General features: G+C 46.0%; 1 protein-coding gene across 1 annotated transcript in view; it reads right to left on the minus strand.

Annotated features, from left to right (window-relative positions):
• Window positions 1–23,267, minus strand: part of LOC143961698 (C-type lectin domain family 10 member A-like) — a 113,689-nt gene that overhangs the window by 39,175 nt on the left and 51,247 nt on the right. The window contains exon 4 of the mRNA XM_077471018.1: window positions 8,586–8,627. Coding sequence (XP_077327144.1) covers window positions 8,586–8,627 — 42 coding nt within the window. The remainder of the gene's footprint in view (window positions 1–8,585; window positions 8,628–23,267) is intronic.

Raw genomic sequence — 23,267 nt, forward strand, 5'->3', positions numbered from 1 at the left:
TGGTGAATTTACACTTTTCATTGAACAGAGTTTGGATAACACCAGGTTAATTAACTGCACATTATCTGGACAGAATGCTTGGGGAGATAGTGATGTGTTCCTGCTTAGGAGATGTATGTTAGCTTGGGGGGCTGCAAACTCTGCAGGGCTCCAACACACACTCGCTGCTATTCCAACCCTTCACATATTTCCACATAAACTTCCCTCCTGGCATTAAACTTTGCCAGGTATTGTGCTCAGCTTACCACTCCAAACTGATGTTCCTCCCTCAGCTCACCTCTCTCCCTGCATGTCCTGTGAGCAGAATAGCTGTGCTCCTCCTCTGGGTTCTCTCATCATATGGCACTGAAGATAGAGGAGGGGGGGATTCAGCGGGACACACAGGGCAAGTATGCAGGAGACTGGGGGGGGGGGGAGATGAGGAGACATATAATCAGGAGGGGCTGGCGGGGAGAAGCGCATCACGAGAGGTCTGACAATCTCTTAGCAGCAGGGACCTGATCTACCCGTCAGCTAGCTGTGATTGACAGGTAGATCGAAGCGGAAGCTGTCGTGGGGCCCCCTACTGGCCATGCCTGAATGGTCAGTGCACCCCTGGTGTGAGGCGCTTACTATTGGGAGCTGTGTCGGCGGCTGCTGGTGTATCACCTGCCACACAGCTCATATACTTCAAAGTCTTGCAGGACTATTGGGAATGCTAATGGGAACTGAGTCCTGCTGTGGAAAAAGTACAGGAACTCCGTTCCCATGTGTTCCCGCAGGACTTGAGCCCTGCTGGTGCCCCTCAACCTGTCTGGTTGAGAATTCTGGGTCACATCCTCCTTCTAGACCCTGGCAGGGCAACACTCTGCCCTAATATATTTATATATATATATATATATATATATATATATATATATATATATATATATATATATATATATATATATATATATTATAATGTAGCACCTTGCTCCTAATGAGCAGACACTATTATTTTTGTAAAAAAATAAGTTTGTCTGAAGCTGCAGTTGGGCTCAGACTAATTATGTCAAAGTTCTGGTTTCTGTACCAGTTTAGGTGGGTTGTGCTAGTTTCCACTTGGCCGTGGGTGTTGCCGTCACCACAGGTAAGTGTTGGAAATGCAACAGGCTAAATGCATTGGGTACCCCTTTTACTTAGAAACAGCCCGGTGGGAGTGGTCTACCCGCTGTGCATTCTGGGTAAGGGTATTTAAGGTACAGGCAGGCCGGCCCAAGGCTTCGCAACTGAATTATATATATATATATATATATATATATATATATATATATATATATATATATATATATATACACACATACACACACACACACACACACACACACATACCACATACACATACATACATAGTCTTGTGTGTGTTTGTATGTGTATGTATATGAGTACACCCTCTCACATTTTTGTAAATATTTTATTATATCTTTACATTGTCTTCAGTGTTGTCACATGTAAAGTAGTGAGTGTACAGCTTGTATAACAGTGTAAATTTGCTGTCCTTTCAAAATAACTCAACACACAGCCATTAATGTCTAAACCGCTGGCAACAAAAGTGACCACACCCCTAAGTGAAAATGTCCAAATTGGGCCCAATTAGCCATTTTTCCTCCCAGTGTCATGTGACTATTTAGTGTCACAAGGTCTCGGGTGTGAATGGGGAGCAGGCGTGTTAAATGTGGCGTTATTGCTATCACTCTCTCATACTGGTCACTGGAAGTTCAACATGGCACCTCATGGCAAAGAACCCTCGGAGGATCTGAAAAAAAGAATTGTTGATCTACATAAAGATGGCCTAGGCTATAAGAAGGTTGCCAAGACCCTGAAACTGAGCTGCAGCACAGTGGCCAAGACTATACAGCGGTTAAACAGGAAAGGTTCCACTCAGAACAGGCCTCACCATGGTCGACCAAAGGAGTGCACATGCTCAGCATCATATCCAGAGGTTGTCTTTGGGATATAGGCATATGAGTGCTGCCAGCATTGCTTCAGAGGTTAAAATAGTGGGGATTCAGCCTGTCAGTGCTCAGACTGTATGCCGCACACTGCATAAAATTGGTCTACATAGCTATCATGCCAGAAAGAAGCCTCTTCTAAAGATGATGCATAAGAAAACCTGCTAACAGTTTGCTGAAGACAAGCAGACTAAGGACATGGATTACTTGAACCATATCCTGTGGTCTGATGAGACCAAGATACATTTATTTGGTTCAGATGGTGTCAAGCGTGTGTTGCGGCAACCAGGTGAGGAGTACAAAGGCCAGTGTTGCCTACAGTCAGGCATGGTGGTGGGAATGTCATGGTTTGGGGCTGCTGGAGTGCTGCCGGCACTGGGGAGCTACAGTTTATTGAGGGAACCATGAATGCCAACATGTACTGTGACATACTGAAGCAGAGCCTGATCCCCTCCCTTCAGAGACTGGGCTGCAGGGCAGTATTCCAACGTAACGACCCCAAACACCTCCAAGACGACCACTGACTTGCTAAAGAAGCTGAGGGTAAAGGTGATGGACTGGCCAAACATATCTCCAGACCTAAACTCTATCGAGCATCTGTGGGGCATCCTCAAATGGAAGGTGGAGGAGCGCAAGGTCTCTAACATCCACCAGCTCCGTGATGTCATCATGGAGGAGGGGAAGAGGACTCCAAAGGCAGCCTGTAAAGCTCTGGTGACCTCCATGCCCAAGAGGGTTAAGACAGTGCTGGAAAACAATGGTGGTCACACAAAATATTGACACTTTGGGCCCAATTTGGACATTTTCACTTAAGGGTGTACTCACTTTTGTTGCCAGTGGTTTAGACATTAATGGCTGTGTGTTGCATTATTTTAAGGGGACTGAAAATTTACACTGTTATACAAGCTGTACACTCACTACTTTACATTGTAGACAAGTGTCATTTCTTCAGTGTTGTCACATGAAAAGTTATAATAAAATATTTACAAAAATATGATGGGTGTACTAATTTTTATGAGATACTGTGTATATGTGTATATCTCACAAAAGTGAGTACATCCCACACATTTTTGTAATGTGTATTTTATTCTATCTTTTTATGTGACAATACTGAAGAAATGACACTTTGCTACAATGTAAAGTAGTGAGTGTACAGCTTGTATAGTGTAAATACATACAGTATATGTGTATGTCTTGTGTGTGTATACACAGGCGGTCCCCTAGTACAAACATCCAACTTACAAATGACTCCTACTTACAAACGGAAGGAGATAACAGGAATGAGAGGAAATCTACTCCTAGGAAGGGAAATTCACTCCTGTAAGAGTTATTATGGCAAAAATGTACCCCCACTGATGATTTATTACCAAGGCTTGTTTCCACAACAACCCAACATTTTTAAAATCCTATTGTCATTGGGACAGAAAGTGAGGTGAAATCATTTGAGGGGGCATAAAGAGCAAAACAAACATTATAAGGGTGTTAACCCTTCCCTATGCTATCCAAAAAGCTTAAAAATAGTTTTTTTGGTTGGAGCTACACTTAATTTTTTTTACCTGTTCCGACTTACAAACAGATTCAACTTAAGAACACACCTACAGTCCCTATCTTGTTTGTAACCCAGGGACTAATATATATATATATATATATATATATATATATATATATATTCTGCATCCAGTGTAGCCTATATCTACAGTGCATTCAGTGGTGTACTGTTTCTAATACACTTCAGGCGGTGTACACAGTATCTAATATAGTGTAGTGCGGTGTTGCAAAACAAAATAAGCATCAAGTTCGGAAGGCCACCGAGAGGCAGACACTCACAGGCCACTAAAAGGGGGCAAGCAGCCTCTGTGTCTACAGTGCTGGTCGTGAACATGGTGCATCCTCTGCAGGTGGCCGTGGGAGCACAAACATGCAGAAGAGTTGGAGGAGTGGATAACAAAGCCGTCCTCATCCTCTGTCACCCAGTCTCAGAGTAGTTTGCCTTCCAAACTGCCAAAGCGGCCTATTTCACCGGCTCCTTGTCCACAGTCACTCCTTCCATAGCCCCTCAATCAAGCACGGATTTCCTAGAATTATTTGACCATAGGGTCAGGTACATGCTGCTGGAGGATGCGCAGTGATTTGAAGGCTCCAATGTTGGTTCCCAGGTTGAGGAAGGGAGTAACGTGAGCCTAGATAGAGGAGGTGCCCAAGAAGGACAAGAAACTGGCAGTAATGTTCCCCCTGCTGCAGCATACTGCCAAGTTTGCTCCAGTGACCAGGAGGAAGGGAATGATGAAGTCACTGACTGTACTTGGGTGCCTGAGAGAAGAGATGAGGAGGCAGCACAACTCCAATGAGGCAGAATGTCCTCTAGGGGGCAGCTTAATGGCAACCACACTATTGAATCGCACCGCAGAGCTCCGCAAGCTAAGGGTGCTGCTGGCTCCCTGCAGACTTTTAAAAGTTCCTTGGTGTGGGCCTTTTTCGACACGCGTGCAGCAGATCGCACCATTGCTGTTTGCAACCTATGTCTGAAGAGGATCAAGCATGGCCAGTACAGCAGCAACTGGGGCACAACATGCTTGACCAGACATACGATGGTCTGCCATGCAGTCCGTTGGCAACAGCACTTGAAAGACCCACATCAAAGAAAATGGTGGACTTCTCCTTGGTCCTCATCTGGGATCTCCAACCCTACTATATAGGGATGAGCCGAACACCCCCCGGTTCGGTTCGCACCAGAACTTTCGAACGGACCGAAAATTTGTACGAACTTTAGAACCCCATTGAAGTCTATGGGACTCGAACGTTCGAAATTAAAAGTGCTCATTTTAATGGCTAATATGCAAGATACTGTCCTAAAAAGGGTTTGGGGACCTGGCTCCTGCCCCAGGGGACTTGGGTCAATGCCTAAAATGTTTTTAAAAATGTCTGTTTTGGCGGGAACACTGATTTTAATGACGATTAAAGTGAAAAAAAAGTGAAATATTCCTTTAAATATTGTGCCTGGGGGGTGTCTATAGTATGCCTGTGAAGTGACACGTGTTTCCCGTGTTTAGAACAGTCCCTGCACTAAATGACATTTAACGGAAATAACATCATTTAAAACTGCTTGCGGTTTTAATGTTATATCTGGTTCCTGCAATATGGAAAATCATTGAGAAAAATGGCATGGGTAGCCCTCCCTGCCAGCCATTACCAGTCCCTTTGGGTCTTGTACGGATATTAAGAGGAACCCCGTACCCATATTAAAAAAGGAAATACGTGTGGCCCCCAGGCCCTATATACTCAGAACAGCAGTATACAAGCGGTGCAAACAAGACAGGGACTGTGTAGGTTTGTTGTGTTAAGTAGAATCTGTTTGTAATTTTGAACTGGTACATTTTTAAAGTGTAGCTCCAGTCAAAAAATCTATTTTTAAGCTTTTTGGAAAACATAGGGAAGGGTTATCACCCCTGTATAATTTGTTTTGCCATCCGTCTTTTTTCATCTCACTTGCTGTTGTCTCCTTCCATTTGCAAGTAGGAGATGTTTGTTAGTTGGATGTTTGAAAGTAGGGGCCTGCCCTATATGCTCTGCAGAAATGGCGAAACAAGGTGCTGGTGTTGCCACAACATTGTAAGCTCTCAAAGTGACTCTTGGTGGGCGCTGTAACGCCCTGCTGTGAACAATTATATCAAGAATTGTAATTACATGCCATTGTTGAACAGTGGTAGAAAAATTGGGCCTTTGGTGGTTGTGGTGCTGGTGCCACAACACTATAAGTCCTCACAGTTACTCTCGGTGGGCACAGGAACGGGCCCTGCTGTGAAATATTATATCAAGAATTGTAGATGCATGCCCCTGTTAAACAGGGGCTGAAAAATTGGGCCTTAGGCACTGGTGCTGGTGCCACGACACTGCAACCTCTCCCATATACTCTAGTTGTGGTGCAGTAATGAGCCCTGCTACAAAGCATTGCATCAAAAATTGTAATTAAATGCCCCTGTTAAACAGGGGCTGAAAAATTGGGCCTTAGGCACTGGTGCTGGTGCCACGACACTACAAGCTCTCCCATATACTCTAGTTGTGGTGCAGGAATGAGCCCTGCTACAAAGCATTGCATCACAAAGTTTAATTACATGCCCCTGTTAAACAGGGGCTGAAAAATTGGGCCTTAGGCACTGGTGCTGGTGCCACGACACTGCAACCTCTCCCATATACTCTAGTTGTAGTGCAGGAATGAGCCCGGCTGCAAAGCATTGCATCAAAAATTGTAATTAAACGCCCCTGTTAAACAGGGGCTGAAAAATTGGGTCTTAGGCACTGGTGCCACGACACTACAACCTCTCCCATATACTCTAGTTGTGGTGCAGGAATGAGCCCTGCTACAAAGCATTGCATCAAAAATTGTAATTAAACGCCCCTGTTAAACAGGGGCTGAAAAATTGGGCCTTAGGCACTGGTGCTAGTGCCCCGACACTACAACCTCTCCCATATACTCTAGTTGTGGTGCAGGAATGAGTCCTGCTACAAAGCATTGCATCAAAAATTGTAATTAAATGCCCCTGTTAAACAGGGGCTGAAAAATTGGGCTGGTGGCATCACCCAGAACCAAAAATGTTCTTCCAACATATCAGCGGAGGAGGAAGAGGATAGACAATCAACATAACAGGACAGTCACTCAGCATCAGCATAGGCAGTCTTGAAGGGATGTGATATTTCAAAAAAAATTATTTGGTTACATCAGCTTCAGGTGCTTGGTAGCTGTGGGTGATCCAAGACGTATTCATCTTGATGAAGGTCAGTCGATCAACTGAGTCGGTGGACAGGCGCACCCTGTGATCGATAAAGCCACCAGCAACACTGAAGGTGCGTTCCGAAAAAAACGCTGGATGCAGGACAGGCCAGTAGCTCAATTGCATACTGTGCAAGCTCTGGCCAGTGATCCATCCTCAAGACCCAGTAAGCCAGAGGATTTTCGGTGGGGAAGGTGTCCAAGTCTGACCTTGCCCCTAGGTATTCCTGCACCATGTAAATCAGACGCTGGCGATGGTTGCTGGAACCGATCATACCTTGGGGCTGCGGACTAAAAAATTGTCTGAAAGCATCGGTCAGACGGCCACCTTCTCCACCGCTCCTTCTGACCGATGCCTCAGCAACACGTTGTCCAGGACCAGGAGTTTGTAACCTCCCAGTCTCTGGGAACGCGTTGCATAGACCTTTCTGCAAGGCCTCCCGGAGATGTCTCATCCTCTGCTCCCTCTGCGAGGGCAAGATAAGGTCGGCAACCTTACCCTTGTACTGTGGATCAAGGAGAGTGGCCAGCCAGTAATGGTCCCTCTCCTTGATCTGAAGAATACGAGGATCCTTCCGCAGGCTTTGCAGGATCAGGGAGGCCATGCAGCGTAGGTTAGCTGAGGCATTCGGTCCGGAGTCCTCTGGGTCACTAAGGACAACATGATCCGCAGCTACCTCCTCCCAGCCACGTACAAGTCCACGTGTTTCTTGGGACTGTAAATCATCCCTACAAGACTGCTGCTGCTGCTGATGCTGAGTGCCAGCATCCACCTCCATGCTGACACAATCATCCTCCTCCTCCTCCTCATCCTCTTTCTGTGTGATGGGTGGCACAGCAGAAACACTGTCTGGATAAAGGGGGCCTTGAGAGGCAAGGAAGTCCTCCTCTTCCTGCCTCTGTTCTGCCTCAAGTGCCCTGCCCATTATTCCACGCAGCTTATGCTCCAAGAGGTAGACAAGAGGTACAGTGTCACTGATGCATGCACTGTCACTGCTCACCCTCCTTGTGGCCTCCTCAAATGGGGACAGGACAGTGCATGCATCCCTGATCATGCCCCACTGGCGTGGTGAGAAAAAACCAAGCTCCCCTGACCCTGTCCTGGTGCCGTAGTCGCACAGGTACTCATTGATGGCCCTCTGCTGTGTGTGCAGCCACTGCAGCATGGCCAACGTTGAGTTCCACCTGGTGGGCATGTCACATATAAGGCGGTTCTTGGGCAGGCTCAACTCCTTTTGGAGCTCAGCCAGCCGAACACAGGCATTAAATGATCGGCGGAAATGCACACAGACTTTCCTGGCCTGCTTCAGGACATCCTGTAAGCCCGGGTACCCGCCCAAGAACTGCTGCACCACCAGGTTAAGGACGTGAGCCACACAGGGCACATGGGTCAGTTGTCCCTGTCGGAGGGCGGAGAGATATGAGAGAGATATGGTATACTTTTTCCCCTGCTGTAGCAAATTGGATCATACTTTGCTGGGGTGTCTTTTATTCAACCTATGTAAACCCCTAGCTTTTAGGTACATTTAGACACATTGACATTCGTTTACACACGTTTAGGCGAGTCAAGCATATTTTCCCCAAAAACTCTGCTGCTCCTGGACGCACTGGCAGTGTTTTTTTGTTTTCTGCCACTAAAGCCCCGGCCTTCAAACTGCCCTAAACGCCTAGATGTTAACATATTGTAGGGTAGCATGCAGGGACATTTAGAGGTAGGAAAAGAAAATGGCAAACTCCCCCTGGGAGCAGCAGAGAAAATGTCCAGTGTGCATGAGGCCTTACTAAACTTCACTGCTGTTTATTCATAAAGAAATAATTACAGAAGCAACTCAGAATTTTATACTCACCTTCATTCTTCAGATGTGTCATTTCTTCTTTTATACTTTTGTCTGAAAAGGAAATGGAAAACCGTATGAGTGAGTTTTCTCCATGTTTATTACTCACATATGCAAATGTTGTTTAAAAACTTTAAGGCATATTCAGCAGATTGGATGGAAGTCGTCTGTTTTTCATCCTTACTATGGAATTTGTAAGTCCTAGAAATATACTGTACATTTCATTACCGTTGCTATGCATTAGCGTCTGGCTGCCATATGGGCGATAGTTACAACAGACTGCTCCATCTGTACGGCACATGCGTGAGCCGGCTCTCTTCAGTTGTACGTGCATGCGCGAGCATGACGCAATCATGCCACTAACCGCAATCCCATTTAAGGCGGTGGCCCTGAGCTGATGAGGTGCTGCTGCTGGGACCTATGGACACGCCACGCTGCCACAATCTGTATGAAAGGTATGGACATTACATTGAACCTCATACAGGACTGTTGGGCCACTCTAGCCGTGTTCGGCTGAACGGACATATCCTGGAGGACACCGTTGCACCGATCAGGTAATACTTGGTGTCCTCATAGGAAATAGATATCTGTTCATTTCACAACCAGAGATCTATCCAGTAATTGATTTCTCTTTTTTTTCCTTTGTTCCATACCTCTAGACCAGCCTTTCTCAACCTTTTTAGCCCAAAGGAACCCTTGCAATCACTTTCAGGTCCCAGGGAACCCCTGCTAAAAGTAGTCCATTGGTGGTCTTTGGGAAATTGCCTCCTCCATCGGTGGTGGACAGTGGGAAGAATGCTCCCTTTACAGACATGGCTCTGGCTATGCCAAGTGCTGTTGGACCTGGAACTATGCAGGCACCATCACATGATAGGTCATTTAGCCACAGCTCAAGGGACCCTTAGCCACCTCTGAAAGAACCCTTAGCCGCCTCTGGAGGAACCCTTAGCCACCTCTGGAGGAACCCTTAGCCACCTCTCAAAGAACCCTTAGCCACCTCTGGAGGAACCCTAGGTGTTGTTACTTGACATCACCCTCACCATGGCTGTGGGTCAATTTGGGATCCTTGTGTGGAATCTGGGGGGCCCAACTGTCCATTTACCTTACCCCTCTGGAGGGTTCACAGGACTCTTTCCTATATGGCACAGCATTTTTGTTGCTAGACTAAGCAGATTCTCTGACTGATTTACTGGTATGTTGTTATTTTGATGCCTTTTGCTATGTTGTAACATGTCTGCCTCCCTGCTTTATGTCCTGACTAATATGATTGCTCTCCTATAAAATATAATACTCTTTGTGATCTTCTAAGTATAAATGACCCTGATGAAGGGACTCATCTTGTCCTGAAACGCGTTGGGTACATAGGAACATCATCAAGAATGCCACAACAGTCATCTCTTCTATGTGTATTTACCATATGTTTTTATTGATGATGTATACACCTGTTTTATATTTGTAATAACATTTTTATAATTTATATATATCTGTGTCCTCATCGTTGCCTCTAAAGTCCCACTAGTACTGGGGGAGGGGTACTTATTATTTTTGTCTATATACCAGGGATGTTGGCAACAACACATGAATTACTCGGTAGGTCAATTGTTTTGTTAATACTCTGCACGCTAACCTCCTAAACTTATACTTTTTTGCAAGCTGAACTTCTCCTTAAAGCGGGAGTCCGCCGGGACTCCACGTTTTTTTTTTTTTTAAAAGCCAGCAGCTACAAATACTGCAGCTGCTGACTTTTAAAATAGTGACACTTGCCTGTCCAGCGCGCCCGCGATGTCGGCACCCGAAGCCGATCTCCCGATCGTGTCTCGGGTGCTGCCGCCGCCATCTTGGGTATGGGAATCAGGAAGTGGAGCCTTTCGGCTTCATTTCCCGGTTCCCTACTGCGCATGCGCGAGTCGCGCTGCGCAATAAGGACGGTCCCCGCTGCCTCTGGGATCTGTGTGTTTCCCAGCAGGCAGCGGGGGACTTTCGGAAAGGGGCGTAATCTACGCCCCTTTCCGCAGAGAGCTATCCTGGAAGTGGGTGCAGATACCTGTACTGTACAGGTACCTGCACCCCCTCCCCCCTGAAAGGTGCCAATTGTGGCACCGGGGGGGGGGGGAGGGTTCCGATGAGTGGAAGGTTCACTTTAGGGTGGACCTCCGCTTTAAACAAAAATTCCCCCTCCTCCCAGTACAAATCCCCCTCCCTATTGAATCCCCCTCCCAGCATAAATCATTGGCCCCATGCCCCTCCCAGCTCCAATTCTCTCTCTCCCCAAATCTCTCCTCCTAGCACAAAGCCCCTCCTCCAATTTCCCCATGAGCATGCATCCCCCACCCCAGCACAAATCCACCCAAGACCCCCTTCCTAACACAAATCCCCTCCCCACCAAAAAACAAATTAATTTCTTAGCAGAAAGCCCCCCAGCATAAATACCCCCAAATCCCGACTCCTAGCACAAATCGTCATGAGAACAAATCCTTCCCTTAATACAAATACCCCCTCCTTACAGAATCCCCCCTCCTAGCATATACCCCCCAACCTTCACTAATCCTCTTCTCCCCTAGTACACTCTCATCTCCAGTTTCTTACTCCCCCCCCCATGTCCCCATTGCAATTCCCACCCTCCATCAACACATAGATCTCAGTTGCAGTGCACCAGTGGCTGTGTATCCCCCCCCCCCCAGGCTTCCCCCTGGACACCTTTGAATTCAGGAGGTACCTAGAGAAAGCAGACTTAACACTTCTGCCAGGCAGCCGACAGGGAGAGATGCTGGCTACTACATGGGATTGTGGCTGGAGACAACTGGCTGTCAGATCGGGACTTTACAGGTTTAAAAATTCTACATAGTCCTGATCTGACAGTCCTGATGCAGAAGCTATCATCAGCAGCAGGACCCACAAAGAAGAGCTGGAGGGGAGAGAGAGCACCTCCTCCAGCTCTCTTCTGCTCCCCGGATTCGGCTTGTGACAGGAGTAGTGATGCTGTTGTCACTACTCCTGTCAGTTTGTAGTGTCCGGAACTCTTGGCGTAGTGCCCCCCTCAACCACACATGATATCGTCAATTAAAAGCATCAGAATGGTATATAAAAACTACGCAAAAAGGAAAGAAACGCTGCTGTGCACTCACATTTCTCGCCAACACACCATGGAATCGATGTGGTGGTGTGACGTCACGCACATAGCTCCGCCCAATGCTTTTTTAAAATAAATGTCACATTTAATTTATTAGTGTTGCACTTGGGAATTTTATTACTATTGCACTTTATATGTTTTCTCTAGTGCTGCAAATTTGTATTATATTGTTTGATGAGGTGGTAGTGTATTACACTTTGTTGCTAGCAGCTACAACATGGTTCTTTTTAATCTCTGACTGTTATTTTTATTTTCAATGATCCAGTGAGGTTTCCGGGTGTCAGTTACTGGGGGCAGCAATGCCACCAATAAATGAATGGTGGTTCTTTAGGATTGAAGATCAGGCTGGATTGACTCAGGTGAGGGTCTGTGATTGGATGATGGTGGGGGAAGGTAGGGAGAGTTCACTCCCGGTGATTCTGGCCCAACTGAACAGAGGGGTGGCGGTGAGCCTTTTTGGGGGCTTAGGCTGCTACCTCTGGTTGTGGTCTTAACGTGATTGCAAAGCTTTGTTTTTTTTAAAACATATCATACTTACTTCCACTGTGCCATTCGTTTTGCACAGAGTGGCCCCAATTCTCGGCGGCACTATCAGCTCCTCCCCACATCATATAACCCCCCCTAGGAGAAGCGGTCTCCCGGGGAGTTAACTTCTGGGCGCACCCCAAGTCCAGCTTTTGCATGCATAGAAGCAGAATATAGGACTCGGCCCCGCCTCCCCGGCACCCACGTCATTGGATTTGATTAACAGCCGTGGGAGCCAATGGCTGCGCTGCTATCAATCTATCCAATCAAGAGTCGGGAACCCCGGGGAGAGGGACAGTGCATCTTCGCTGTGGGAAATACAGGGCTCAGGTCAGTAAAACTAAAACAAGAAATGGTCAAGCCAACGTGTTTCAGGGGAACAGAGAATCCCCCTTCTTCAGGAATGTGGCTGTGTGCTAATGTTGCATGAGGATATATCCCAAACTGCTGTGTCTATGACCAAGGGAGGGCTGGCAGCCTTGGCCTGGCGGGTGAGTCCAGTCAAGTGTCCCATTGAACCAACCAATTGAAGCAACTAGTGAAGGACTACAAGTCCAAGCATTAGTGGCTGAGATCTAAGGATATAACCCCCCACACTAGTGAAGGACTACAGGTCCCAACATGAACCCCTAAAGTCAAGGAATGTGACCCCCTTAGATGTCAGGGTTTCATGCTGTGACCTGTAGTTTTTCACTAGTTGGGGGGAGGGGATGTGTGACACATCCTAAGCTCTGAGGGGTTCACAATGGGACCTGTAGTCCTTCACTTTTGGAGGGTCACATCCCTAAAAGTGAAGGAATACAATTCCCAGCATGAACCCCTAAGATCTAAGGATGTGACCCCCTAGATCTCCTGGGTTCATGCTGTGACCTGTAGTCCTTCACTAGTTGAAGGGTCGGGGGACACATCCTCAGCTCTGAGGGGTTTAAGCTGGGGCAGTAGGACCTGTAGTCCTTCACTAGTTTGGGGGTGACACATCCTGAGCTCTGAGGGGTTCATGCTGGAACCTGTAGTTTTTCACTTTTGGGGGGGTCACATTCCCAAAAGTAAAGGACTACACGTCCCAGCATGAACCCTGGCTGAGGGTTCTAAGGATGTGACCTCCTCCTCCTGACACATATGTTCTAATTCATTCTCCCAACTTCACCTCAGGGAGGTTGACTCTGGAGAGGACCTCCTGGAACTGTCAGTGACAGTTCCCTTCCCCCAGGCAGGTTGACTCTGGAAAGGAGCTCCTGGTACATTCAGTGACAGTTCCCTTCCCTCAGGTAGGTTGACTCTGGAGAGGTGCTCCTGGTACATTCAGTGACAGTTCCCTTCCCTCAGGTAGGTTGACTCTGGAGAGGTGCTCCTAGTACATTCAGTGACGGGAGAGGTGCTCCTGGTACATTCAGTGACAGTTCCCTTCCCTCGGGTAGGTTGACTCTGGAGAGGTGCTCCTGGTACATTCAGTGACAGTTCCCTTCCCTCAGACAAGTTGACTCTGGAGAGGAGCTCCTGGCACATTCAGTGACAATTCCCTTCCCCTAGGCAGGTTGACTCTGGAGAGGAGAAGATGGACAGGAGAAGATGGAGGGAGGAGGTGGGTGGAGCCAAACAGCAATAGACGCAGAGGAGGAGAAAGATCCTCCTCTACTCTGAAAGCTGGGGCCTCTGCCTCGCTTTCATCCTCAGGACCGTGATGTCTGGTTGCTAGACGCCAGGCAATCCTAGCAACCAGTGCAGAAGTTAGAGGCCAGCGATGGAACAAACGGGTTGGCTGGCTGGGTCACTCTGTTAGAAAAGCGGAGCTGCTGCTGCGGTGGCCTTTTCAGGGGCATCAGATCGGCCCGGGGAAATTGCCACCCTGCCACCTGGCCCAGTCTGCCTCTGTCTGACACCATAATTGATTCCTCTTGCAGTGACAGGGTAAGAGGCAAGTCCAAGAGGAAACAATAACCATTTTTAATACAGTGTCATAGACACAGCAGTTTGGAATATATTCCTACTCAATATTAGCACACAGCAACAGCCCTGAAGAAGAGGAAGTCTCTGTTTCCCAGAAACGGGGATTTACTAAAACATTTAATGTGAAAATGGCTTAATGTAGCTTAACGTGTAATAAAGTGCCTAAACCTCAATCAATTGCCCTGGAACTTTGCACAGCCTAAGATCTCAACTTCCCAAACTTATCCTATAAGTTTCATGTGATTCTGTGTTCCACAAGGCAAACTAGGGACAAGCATAATGTCCCTAGTTTGCCTTGTGGAACACAGAATCACATGAAACTTATAGGATAAGTTTGGGAAGTTGAGATCTTAGGCTGTGCAAAGTTCCAGGGCAATTGATTGAGGCTTAGGCACTTTATTACACGTTAAGCTACATTAAGCCATTTTCACATTAAATGTTTTAGTAAATCCCCGTTTCTGGGATTTTTTGGGGTGCTTAATGTGGCTTAACGTACAAAAAAGACCTTAAATGTTAACTAATTTCCCCCAAAACTTCACACAATAGAAGACGCTATCCATGACAAAATATTCTGAAAATGTCAGCTCATTTGGTTAATCACACCAAAAGTTACTCACGTTAAAACTATATTTTACAATGCTAAAACATTTCATGTGAAAATGGCTTAACGTGCAATAAAGTGCCTAAACCTCCATCAATTGCCCTGAAACTTTGCACAGCCTAAGTTTTTACCTTTCCAAGCCCATCCAAGAAGTTTCATGTGATTCTGTGTACTACAAGGTAAACTAGGGACATTAAGCTTGTTTTTTGGGGAGCTTAATGTGGCTTAACGTACAAAATGTGGCTTAACGTACAAAAAAGACCTTAAATGTTAACCAATTTCCTCCAAAACGTCACACAATAGAAGACTCTATCCATGCCAACATATTCTGAAAATTTCAGCTCATTTGGTTAATCACACGAAAAGTTATTCACGTTAAGCTATATTTTACAATGCTAAAACATTTAAAGAGGAGGGCCGGTTTTAAAAAAAGAAATTTAAAAGTCAGCAGCTACAAACACTGTAGCTGCTGACTTTTAATAAGCACACTTACCTGTCCAGGGCGCCCGCGATGTCGGCCACCCGAGGCTGACCCGTCCCTCGGCTCTCAGGTCCCGGCGCCGCCATTTTGGCTAAGGGAAACAGGCAGTGGAGCCTTGCAGCTTCACTGCCCGTTTCCTACTGCGCATGCGCGAGTCACGCAGCACTTTATGAATGGGGCACGCTGTGTTCTGGGACACACAGTTCCCAGAACACAGCGCGGCCCATTACCCAGAAGACGCAGCACGGAGGAGAGAAGAAAGAAGATCTCCGCGGAGGAGGAAGAGGCAGATTAGGACGATGTGCCTAGCAACAGGCATTTCTGGTAAGTTAAAAAAAAAAATCATTTTTTTTTCAGATTTTTTCCAAATTTTTTATGTATTTTTTTTTTCAGGGTGGCCCTCCACTTTAATGTGAAGATGGCTTAATGTAGCTTAATGTAGCTAACCATGTAATAAAGTGCTTAAACCTCAATCGATTGCCCTGAAACTTTACACAGCCTAAGATCTCAACTTCCTAAACATATCCAAGAAGTTTCATGCCATTCAATGTTCCACAAGGCAAACTAGGGACATTAAGCTTGTTTTTTGGGAAGCTTAATGTGGCTTAATGTACAAAAAAGACCTTAAATGTTAACCAATTTTCCCCAAACTTCACACAACTTCGCGCTGTGTTCTGGGAACTGTGTGTCCCAGAACACAGCGTGTCCCATTCACAAAGCACTGCGCGACTCGCGCATGCGCAGTAGGAAACGAGCAGTGAAGCCGCAAGGCTCCACTGCCTGTTTCCCTTACGCAAAATGGCGGCGCCGGGACCCGAGACCGAGGGACGGGTCAGCCTCGGGCGGCCGACATTGCGGCGCCCTGGACAGGTAAGTGTGCTTATTAAAAGTCAGCAGCTACAGTGTTTGCAGCTGCTCACTTTTAAACAGGCATGTACTGGCCATAGGGACTATAGGGAGCTTCCCGGTGGGCCGATGGCTCAGTGGGCCGGTTTCAGTGACAGCCAGTGGCATCGCTGGGGGGGACTTTTGGGGCTATAGCTCTGAGTCAGTCCAGGAGTCCCCAACCACAGGGTCCCGGCCCACTACCTGCCCTCTTTCTGGTGACCCTGATGTAAGGAGGGGCTCTCTGTGGACCCGGATGTGGGCTCTGTGGGGACCCGGATGTAAGGGGGAGGCTCTGTGGGGACCCGGATGTAAGGGGTTGGCTCTCTGGGGACCCTGATGCAAGGCAGATGATCTCTGGGGACTCTAATGTAAGAGGGTCTCTCTGGGGACCCTGATGTAAGGGGAAGGCTATATGGGGACCCTGATGTAAGGGGAAGGCTATATGGGGACCCTGATGTAAGGGGAAGGCTATATGGGGACCCTGATGTAAGGGGAAGGCTATATGGGGACCCTGATGTAAGGGGAAGGCTATATGGGGACCCTGATGTAAGGGGAAGGCTATATGGGGACCCTGATGTAAGGGGAGGCTCTCTGGGACCCTGATGTAAGGGGAAGGCTCTCTGGGGACCCTGATGTAAGGGGAAGGCTCTCTGGGGACCCTGATGTAAGGGGAGGCTCTCTGGGGACCCTGATGTAAGGGGAAGGCTATATGGGGACCCTGATGTAAGGGGAGGCTCTCTGGGACCCTGATGTAAGGGGAAGGCTATATGGGGACCCTGATGTAAGGGGGAGGCTCTCTGGGGAGCCTGATGTAAGTGGGGCCTCTCTGGGGACCCTGATGTAAGTGGGGCCTCTCTGGGGACCCTGATGTAAGGGGGCTCTCTGGGGGCTTTTTTGCGCAATTGCGTACAGTTTATATACTGTTTTTTGCGTGTTTGCAAAATTAAAGTGGGCCAGTCTGGATGAAGTCCAGGGCCAAATTTTTGTCCCAGTCCAGCCCTGCTTTTAAAAAATGTTTTTCAAAACCAGCTCTCCTCTTTAAGCTTGTTATTTTGGGGAGCTTAATAGGGCTTAACTTACAATGAAATGCCTAAACCTTAATCAATTGCCTTGAAACTTTGCACCACCCTAGCTTTCAGCTTGGCCAAACCTATCCTAGATGTTTCATGGATTTTTGTTTTCCACAAAACAAGTGAGTGACATTAAGCTTGTGAAGCCCCTACCACCTTCTGTGTAGTGGCAATATTGTGGGACAGCCAATGGGGGAATATTATGTGTGTGTGTGTGTGTGTGGCTCACCAGACATTCACTAGGGGTTTATTGGCCAGTGGTGCATGCTGGGGAAGTGCATATATACTTAGGAAAATGACCATGTGCTCAGTCTTCATACAGCCTACATTCAGGCTTGTCCTGGAGTTGGGAATGCTCAAGTGTGTAAAAGGTTTGACTAGGACTCAAGCCTAGAAGAGGCATCACATGCTGATTGAGGAGGAGAACCAGAGACGCTGGATGGCTACTGGAGGTATCTGTTACTGGAAAGGACCTAAAGAGCAAGTCTGGTGTCCCTCCTAATGAAGATCTTATGTCTGTTCCCCATTCAGCTGTTTCTCTAATACCCAGTGCCAGCCTGTGCTCCTATTGATTCTGCACTGTGGAATACTGAAAGGGACTGGTGAGTCTGGGGTTATGTTCTAATCTAGTTTGGCTGTGGATGTTCTCAGCCCTATTCCTTTTGTCAGTTATTGAGTTCTCCAATAAAGCATTTAAAAATGTCCTTAAAATGACTGGTGCCAAACCTTTCTTTGGTCGCACAGCCCTTCACTGGTCTAGGATCTGCCCGAGATCAAAATGTCAGGCTTCCCTGCCTTTGGATGTCACTCGTTTCCCTTGTGGGAAAACAAAATCCATATTCAGGATAGGGTTGGAAAGATAAAAGGCTATTGATTCAGCCCTGGAAGGATTTGCCCCCTTAATGAAAAATAAATATCCCCCAAAAAAAAATGTCAAAAAATATTTCTTCATCAGTTTAGGCCAATATATATTCTACATATTTTTTGTAAAAAATAACCTAAGCGTATATTGATTGGTTTGGGCAAAAGTTAAAGCGCCTACAAAATAGGAAATAGATTTATGGTATTTTTATGGAATTTTTATTATTTATTTATTTGTTACTAGTAATGGCGACAATTTTAGCGGGACTGCAAAATTGTGGTGGACAGATCGGATTAAGCTCCCCAAAAAACAAGCTTAACCAATTGCCAACCGGCCGCCGCAGTTTTACTGCGGCAGCATGGCTTGGCTGGCCGAAATGACGCTATGTTACGTCGCTTCGCGCTGTGGCCACTAGGGGCGTGCGTGTGCCATCGGGGACGTGCGTGCGCCACCGGAGGCTTGCGCACACGCCTGCTGCTCGCCCCCCGGGAGACTAGGCGAGTGCCCGGCAGGCGCGGTGACCACCGGGCACCCGCGATCGCTCGTGACACATTGAGAACCTGGATCTGTGTATGTAAGCAGCGAGCTGTCATTTCTCCAAGTAAGTCCCATTCCCCCTTCAGTTAGAACATGCAGAGGGAACACAATTAACTCCTTGATCGCCCCCTAGTGTTAACCCCTTCCCTGCCAGTGACATTTTTACAGTAATCAGTGCATTTTTATAGCACTGATCGCTGTAAAAATGCCAATGGTCCCAAAAAATGTGTCAAAATTGTCCGATGTGTCCACCATAATGTCACAGTCTGGATAAAAATCGCTGATCGCAACCATTAATAGTAAAAAAAAATATATAATAATAAAAATGCCATATTTCGATCCCCTATTTTGTCAGCGCTATAACTTTTGTGCAAACCAATCAATATACGCTTATACAAAGTCTTCTGTGTGCAGCAGCCTCCCTAACACTACCCTGAGTCCCATTTAGATCCAGCGGTGACATTGCAAGACCCTGACAATCACAGGCATGACTCCTAGAAGCAGAGGCATGATGGGATTTGTAGTTTTACCACAGCTGGAGTGCTGAGCTTGCCTAACCCCTGACTTAAGATAACAACGTAATACATGCATTTTTTTTTTTTTTTTTAAGGACAAACAAGGATTTCTTTTTGTGAATACTGTCCTGCAACATAATTTTTTTTTTGCAATCCTTAGACAATTAAATGTAATAAAACTAAACAAAGGGCATTTTTGTTCTTTCTTTCTGTATATATATGTAAAAAGGTGTCAAAAATATTAATAAGCAAAGCAAACAAAAAACAGAAAAAAGTTGAACTATTAGTTAATAAAATAGAAAAGAATATAGATGGAAAATATAGAGTTAATCAGTGCTAATTAGAGAAAACTAAATGGTTAATAAGGAGTTCAACAGAGGAACATTTATGTAGCACTACCCCCGAAGGAGCTGCTGGTTAGATTTGGGCTTACCGTTGCCTTCCGTTTTCCTCGTTTCACGTCTAGGGGTGTCCCGTGGTAAATGGTCCAGTAACTCGAGACACTGACAACAGATCCACTTGAATGGATTTTATTTGCAAAACGTAGACAATGAACAGTGTCTTAAATTGGGATCAGAGGGTTGGAAAAGGAATTCAGGTACTCTAATGCCCCGTACACACGACCAGACTTTTCAACATCAAAAGTCTGACGGAATGATTCCGGCAGACCATTCGAACGTGTGTGGGCTGCAGCGGACTTTTGATTTGCAAAAGTCTGACAGACTTTAGAAATGGAACATGTTTCAAATTTTTCCGACAGAACTCTGCCGGACCCAGAAATCCGCTCGTGTGTGTGCTAGTCTGACGGACTAAAACCGACGCTAGGGCAGCTATTGGCTACTGGCTATGAACTTCCTTATTCTAGTCCAGTCATACGTCATCACGTTCAAATCCGTCGGACTTTGGTGTGATTGTGTGTGGCCAAGTCCGTTCATTCGGAAAGTCCGTCAGAACTCTGTCAGAACTCTGTCAGAACTCCGTCAGAACTCCGTCGAAAGTCTGTCAGACTTAGTCCCTCGAAAAGTCTGGTCGTGTGTACGCGGCATTAGTGTCAAAGTTAAAATGTTGAAGAACTTGCTTACTTTGACTGCATCCAGAGAATAGCCATTCGCAAATGGATGATCACTCAGGTTGGACAGTCCCTCTCTCACAAGGTCTAGCAGCCAACAAGGTGCTTACTCAGGAACAAGTCTCTGCCACAGACGTTGTTGTAGAACATGTAGGGAAAAATAAACTTGAAAAACACTCGTAGGATACCTGGATCTTTCAGCCAACTTGGCAATATCCACGAGACCGGATTCTCTCGGGTACTTCAGCCCTTCCAGGCTCTTACTAAGAAACCAACCCGTATGTGGCCTTCTTATGAAGAGTCCGCCCCTGGATTGCTTGAGGTCACTGGGTCTCTCCCAAACTGGAGACGGCACCCAACCACCTCAGAATACTCCTTTAGTTTCCTTGCCTCAGGCTAGCCAGCCCAGAGGCATCAAAATCGGGTGGATCCGCACCCCAGGCCATAGCCTTCCTGGGGGCTGGTCAGGAGGACCAGGGCCATGAAGTCAGTACATCATTCTGGACCGGACCGCCGAACCACGTGACGTCCGCATCTTAAATACCCTCTCCCAGAAAGCACAGCGATAGCGCCACTCCCACTGGGCGGGCTCCGAGAGAGAGTAACTCAAGCACCTAACAAGACCATAGTTCCATACCTGCCAGAAGAGACAGTGCCCCCTGTGGCCAGGCTGAACATATCACAGTCCAGTCAGACTGATGCTGAAGTCTAAATTTAGACAATTGTACCCAAACCAAACTGTAGTTCAGGATTAACTTTAACTTTGAAAAAAATGCATAGCGCGTGCTCTTCAGGAGCCGCCTCTACATTTAATTAGAGTTTTTTTTTTTTTTTTACTTGTCAAGGTTGCTTTAACTCTCTTCACCTGCAAATCGAAGTTCATCCCTTTGATCTGCGAATGCAAAACACAGAAAGTTACAATTGATAAAATGTTTCAATGTAACTTTCTGTGATGTGGTTGTTGATAAACATTGCCAGCCTGCTTCTTTTTTTTGACAGCTCCTGCTGAATTGTTGGGTACTGAGACAGGGAAGCGTCCCGGCAGCAGAGCAGAAGGACTGGATGTACTAGACATGATCTGTGTACACTAATGAAATTTTTTTGGGTGTGTCTAGTGTGCCCAAAGTCTGCAACTGGTTAAGGATTATAAAAAAAATGGTTAAATGTGAATAACTTTTGGGGTGATTTACCAAATGATCTGGAATTCTTGGATAGGTTTGGGAAGTTGAGAACTTAGGCTGTGCAAAGTTTCAAGACGATTGATTGAGGTCAAGGCACATTATGATATGTTAAGCTCTTTACATTAAATGTTTTAGCATTGTAAAATTTAGCTTAACGTGAATAACTTTTGATGCGATTTACCAAATGAGCTGAAATTTTCAGACTATGTTGGCATTGATAGAATCTTCTATTGTGAGAGGTTTGGGGGAACATTTGGTTAACATTTAAGGTCTTTTTTGTACATTAACCACTTCAGCTCCGGACCAATAAACACCTTAAGGACCAGAGGTCTTTTTGCAATTTCGCACTGCGCTGCTTTAACTGGTAATTGCGCGGTCATGCAATATTGCACCCAAACGAAATTTGCGTCCTTTTCTTCCCACAAATAGAGCTTTCTTTTGATGGTATTTGATTGCCTCTGCGATTTTTTTTTTTTGCGATATAAATGGAAAAAGAGCGAAAATTTTGAAAAAAAAAGATATTTTCTTCTTTTTGTTATAAGAAAAATCGAATAAACTAAATTTTAGTCATACATTGAGGGCAAAATTTATTCAGCCACATGTCTTTAGTAAAAAAAATGTCAATAAGCGTATATTTTTTGGTTTGCGCAAAAGTTATAGCGTCTACAAACTAGAGTACATTTTGTGGAATTTACACAACTTTTAATTTATGACTGCCGATCTCATTTCTTGAGGTGCTAAAATGGCAGGGCAGTACAAATCCCCCCCAAATGACCCCATTTTGGAAAGTAGACACCCCAAGGAAATTGCTGATGGGTATGTTGAGCCCATTGAATATTTATTTTTTTTGTCCTAAGGGATTGAATAATGACAAAAAAAAAAAAATGATATATTGCTCACACATGCCATGGTTATATGTGGAATTGCACCCCAAAATACATTCTGCTGCTTCTCCCGAGTACGGGGATACCACATGTGTGGGACTTTTTGGGAGTCTAGTCGCGCACGGCACCCCGAAAACCAATCACCACCTTCAGGATTTCTAAGGGTGCAAATTTTTGATTTAACTCCTCACTACCTATCACAGTTTCGAAGGCCATAAAATGCCAAAATAGCACAAAACCCCCCCAAATGACCCCATTTTGGAAAGTAGACACCCCAAGCTATTTACTGAGAGGCATGTTGAGTCCATGGAATATTTTATATTTTGCCAAAAGTTGCGGGAATATTACAAACTTTTTTTTTTTTGCACAAAGTTGTCACTAAATGATATATTGCTCACACATGCTATGGGCAGAAGTCAAATTACACCCCAAAATAAATTCTGCTGCTTCTCCCGAGTACGGGGATACCACATGTGGGGGACTTTTTGGGAGCCTAGCCACGTACGGGACCCCGAAAACCAAGCACTGCCTTCCGGATTTGAATATAAAATGCTATAAAAAACAAACTAACCAGAGTCACCCGTAACACTTATACGGTGATCAGTGGTGAAAGGGTTAACTAGGGGCAATCAGGGGGTTCAAATTTTTATTAGGTAGTATATGGGGGTCCCTGGCGCTATATAAAAACCTGACGGGGAATCTAAATAACTAACTGGCTAACCAGCGTCACCAGTGACACTTATACTGTGATCGCTGGTGAAAGGGGGTGAAAGGGTTAACTAGCAGCAATCAGGGGGTTAAAACCATTATTGGGTAGTATATCGGGGTACCTAGCGCTATAAAAACCTGGCGGTGAACCTAAAAAAATAACTAGCTACCTAGCGACACTAGCGACACTGATGCAGCGTTCAGAAAAATTATCGCTTAGTGACACTGGCAAAAGGGGGTGAAAGGGTTAACTAGCGGAAATCAGGGGGTTAAAACCATTATTGGGTAGTATATCG

The sequence above is a fragment of the Lithobates pipiens genome, unplaced genomic scaffold, assembly GCF_037356315.1.
Source record: "Lithobates pipiens isolate NorthernLeopardFrog02 unplaced genomic scaffold, aLitPip1_a1.2 Scaffold_8, whole genome shotgun sequence".
NCBI classification, from domain to species: Eukaryota; Metazoa; Chordata; class Amphibia; order Anura; family Ranidae; genus Lithobates; species Lithobates pipiens.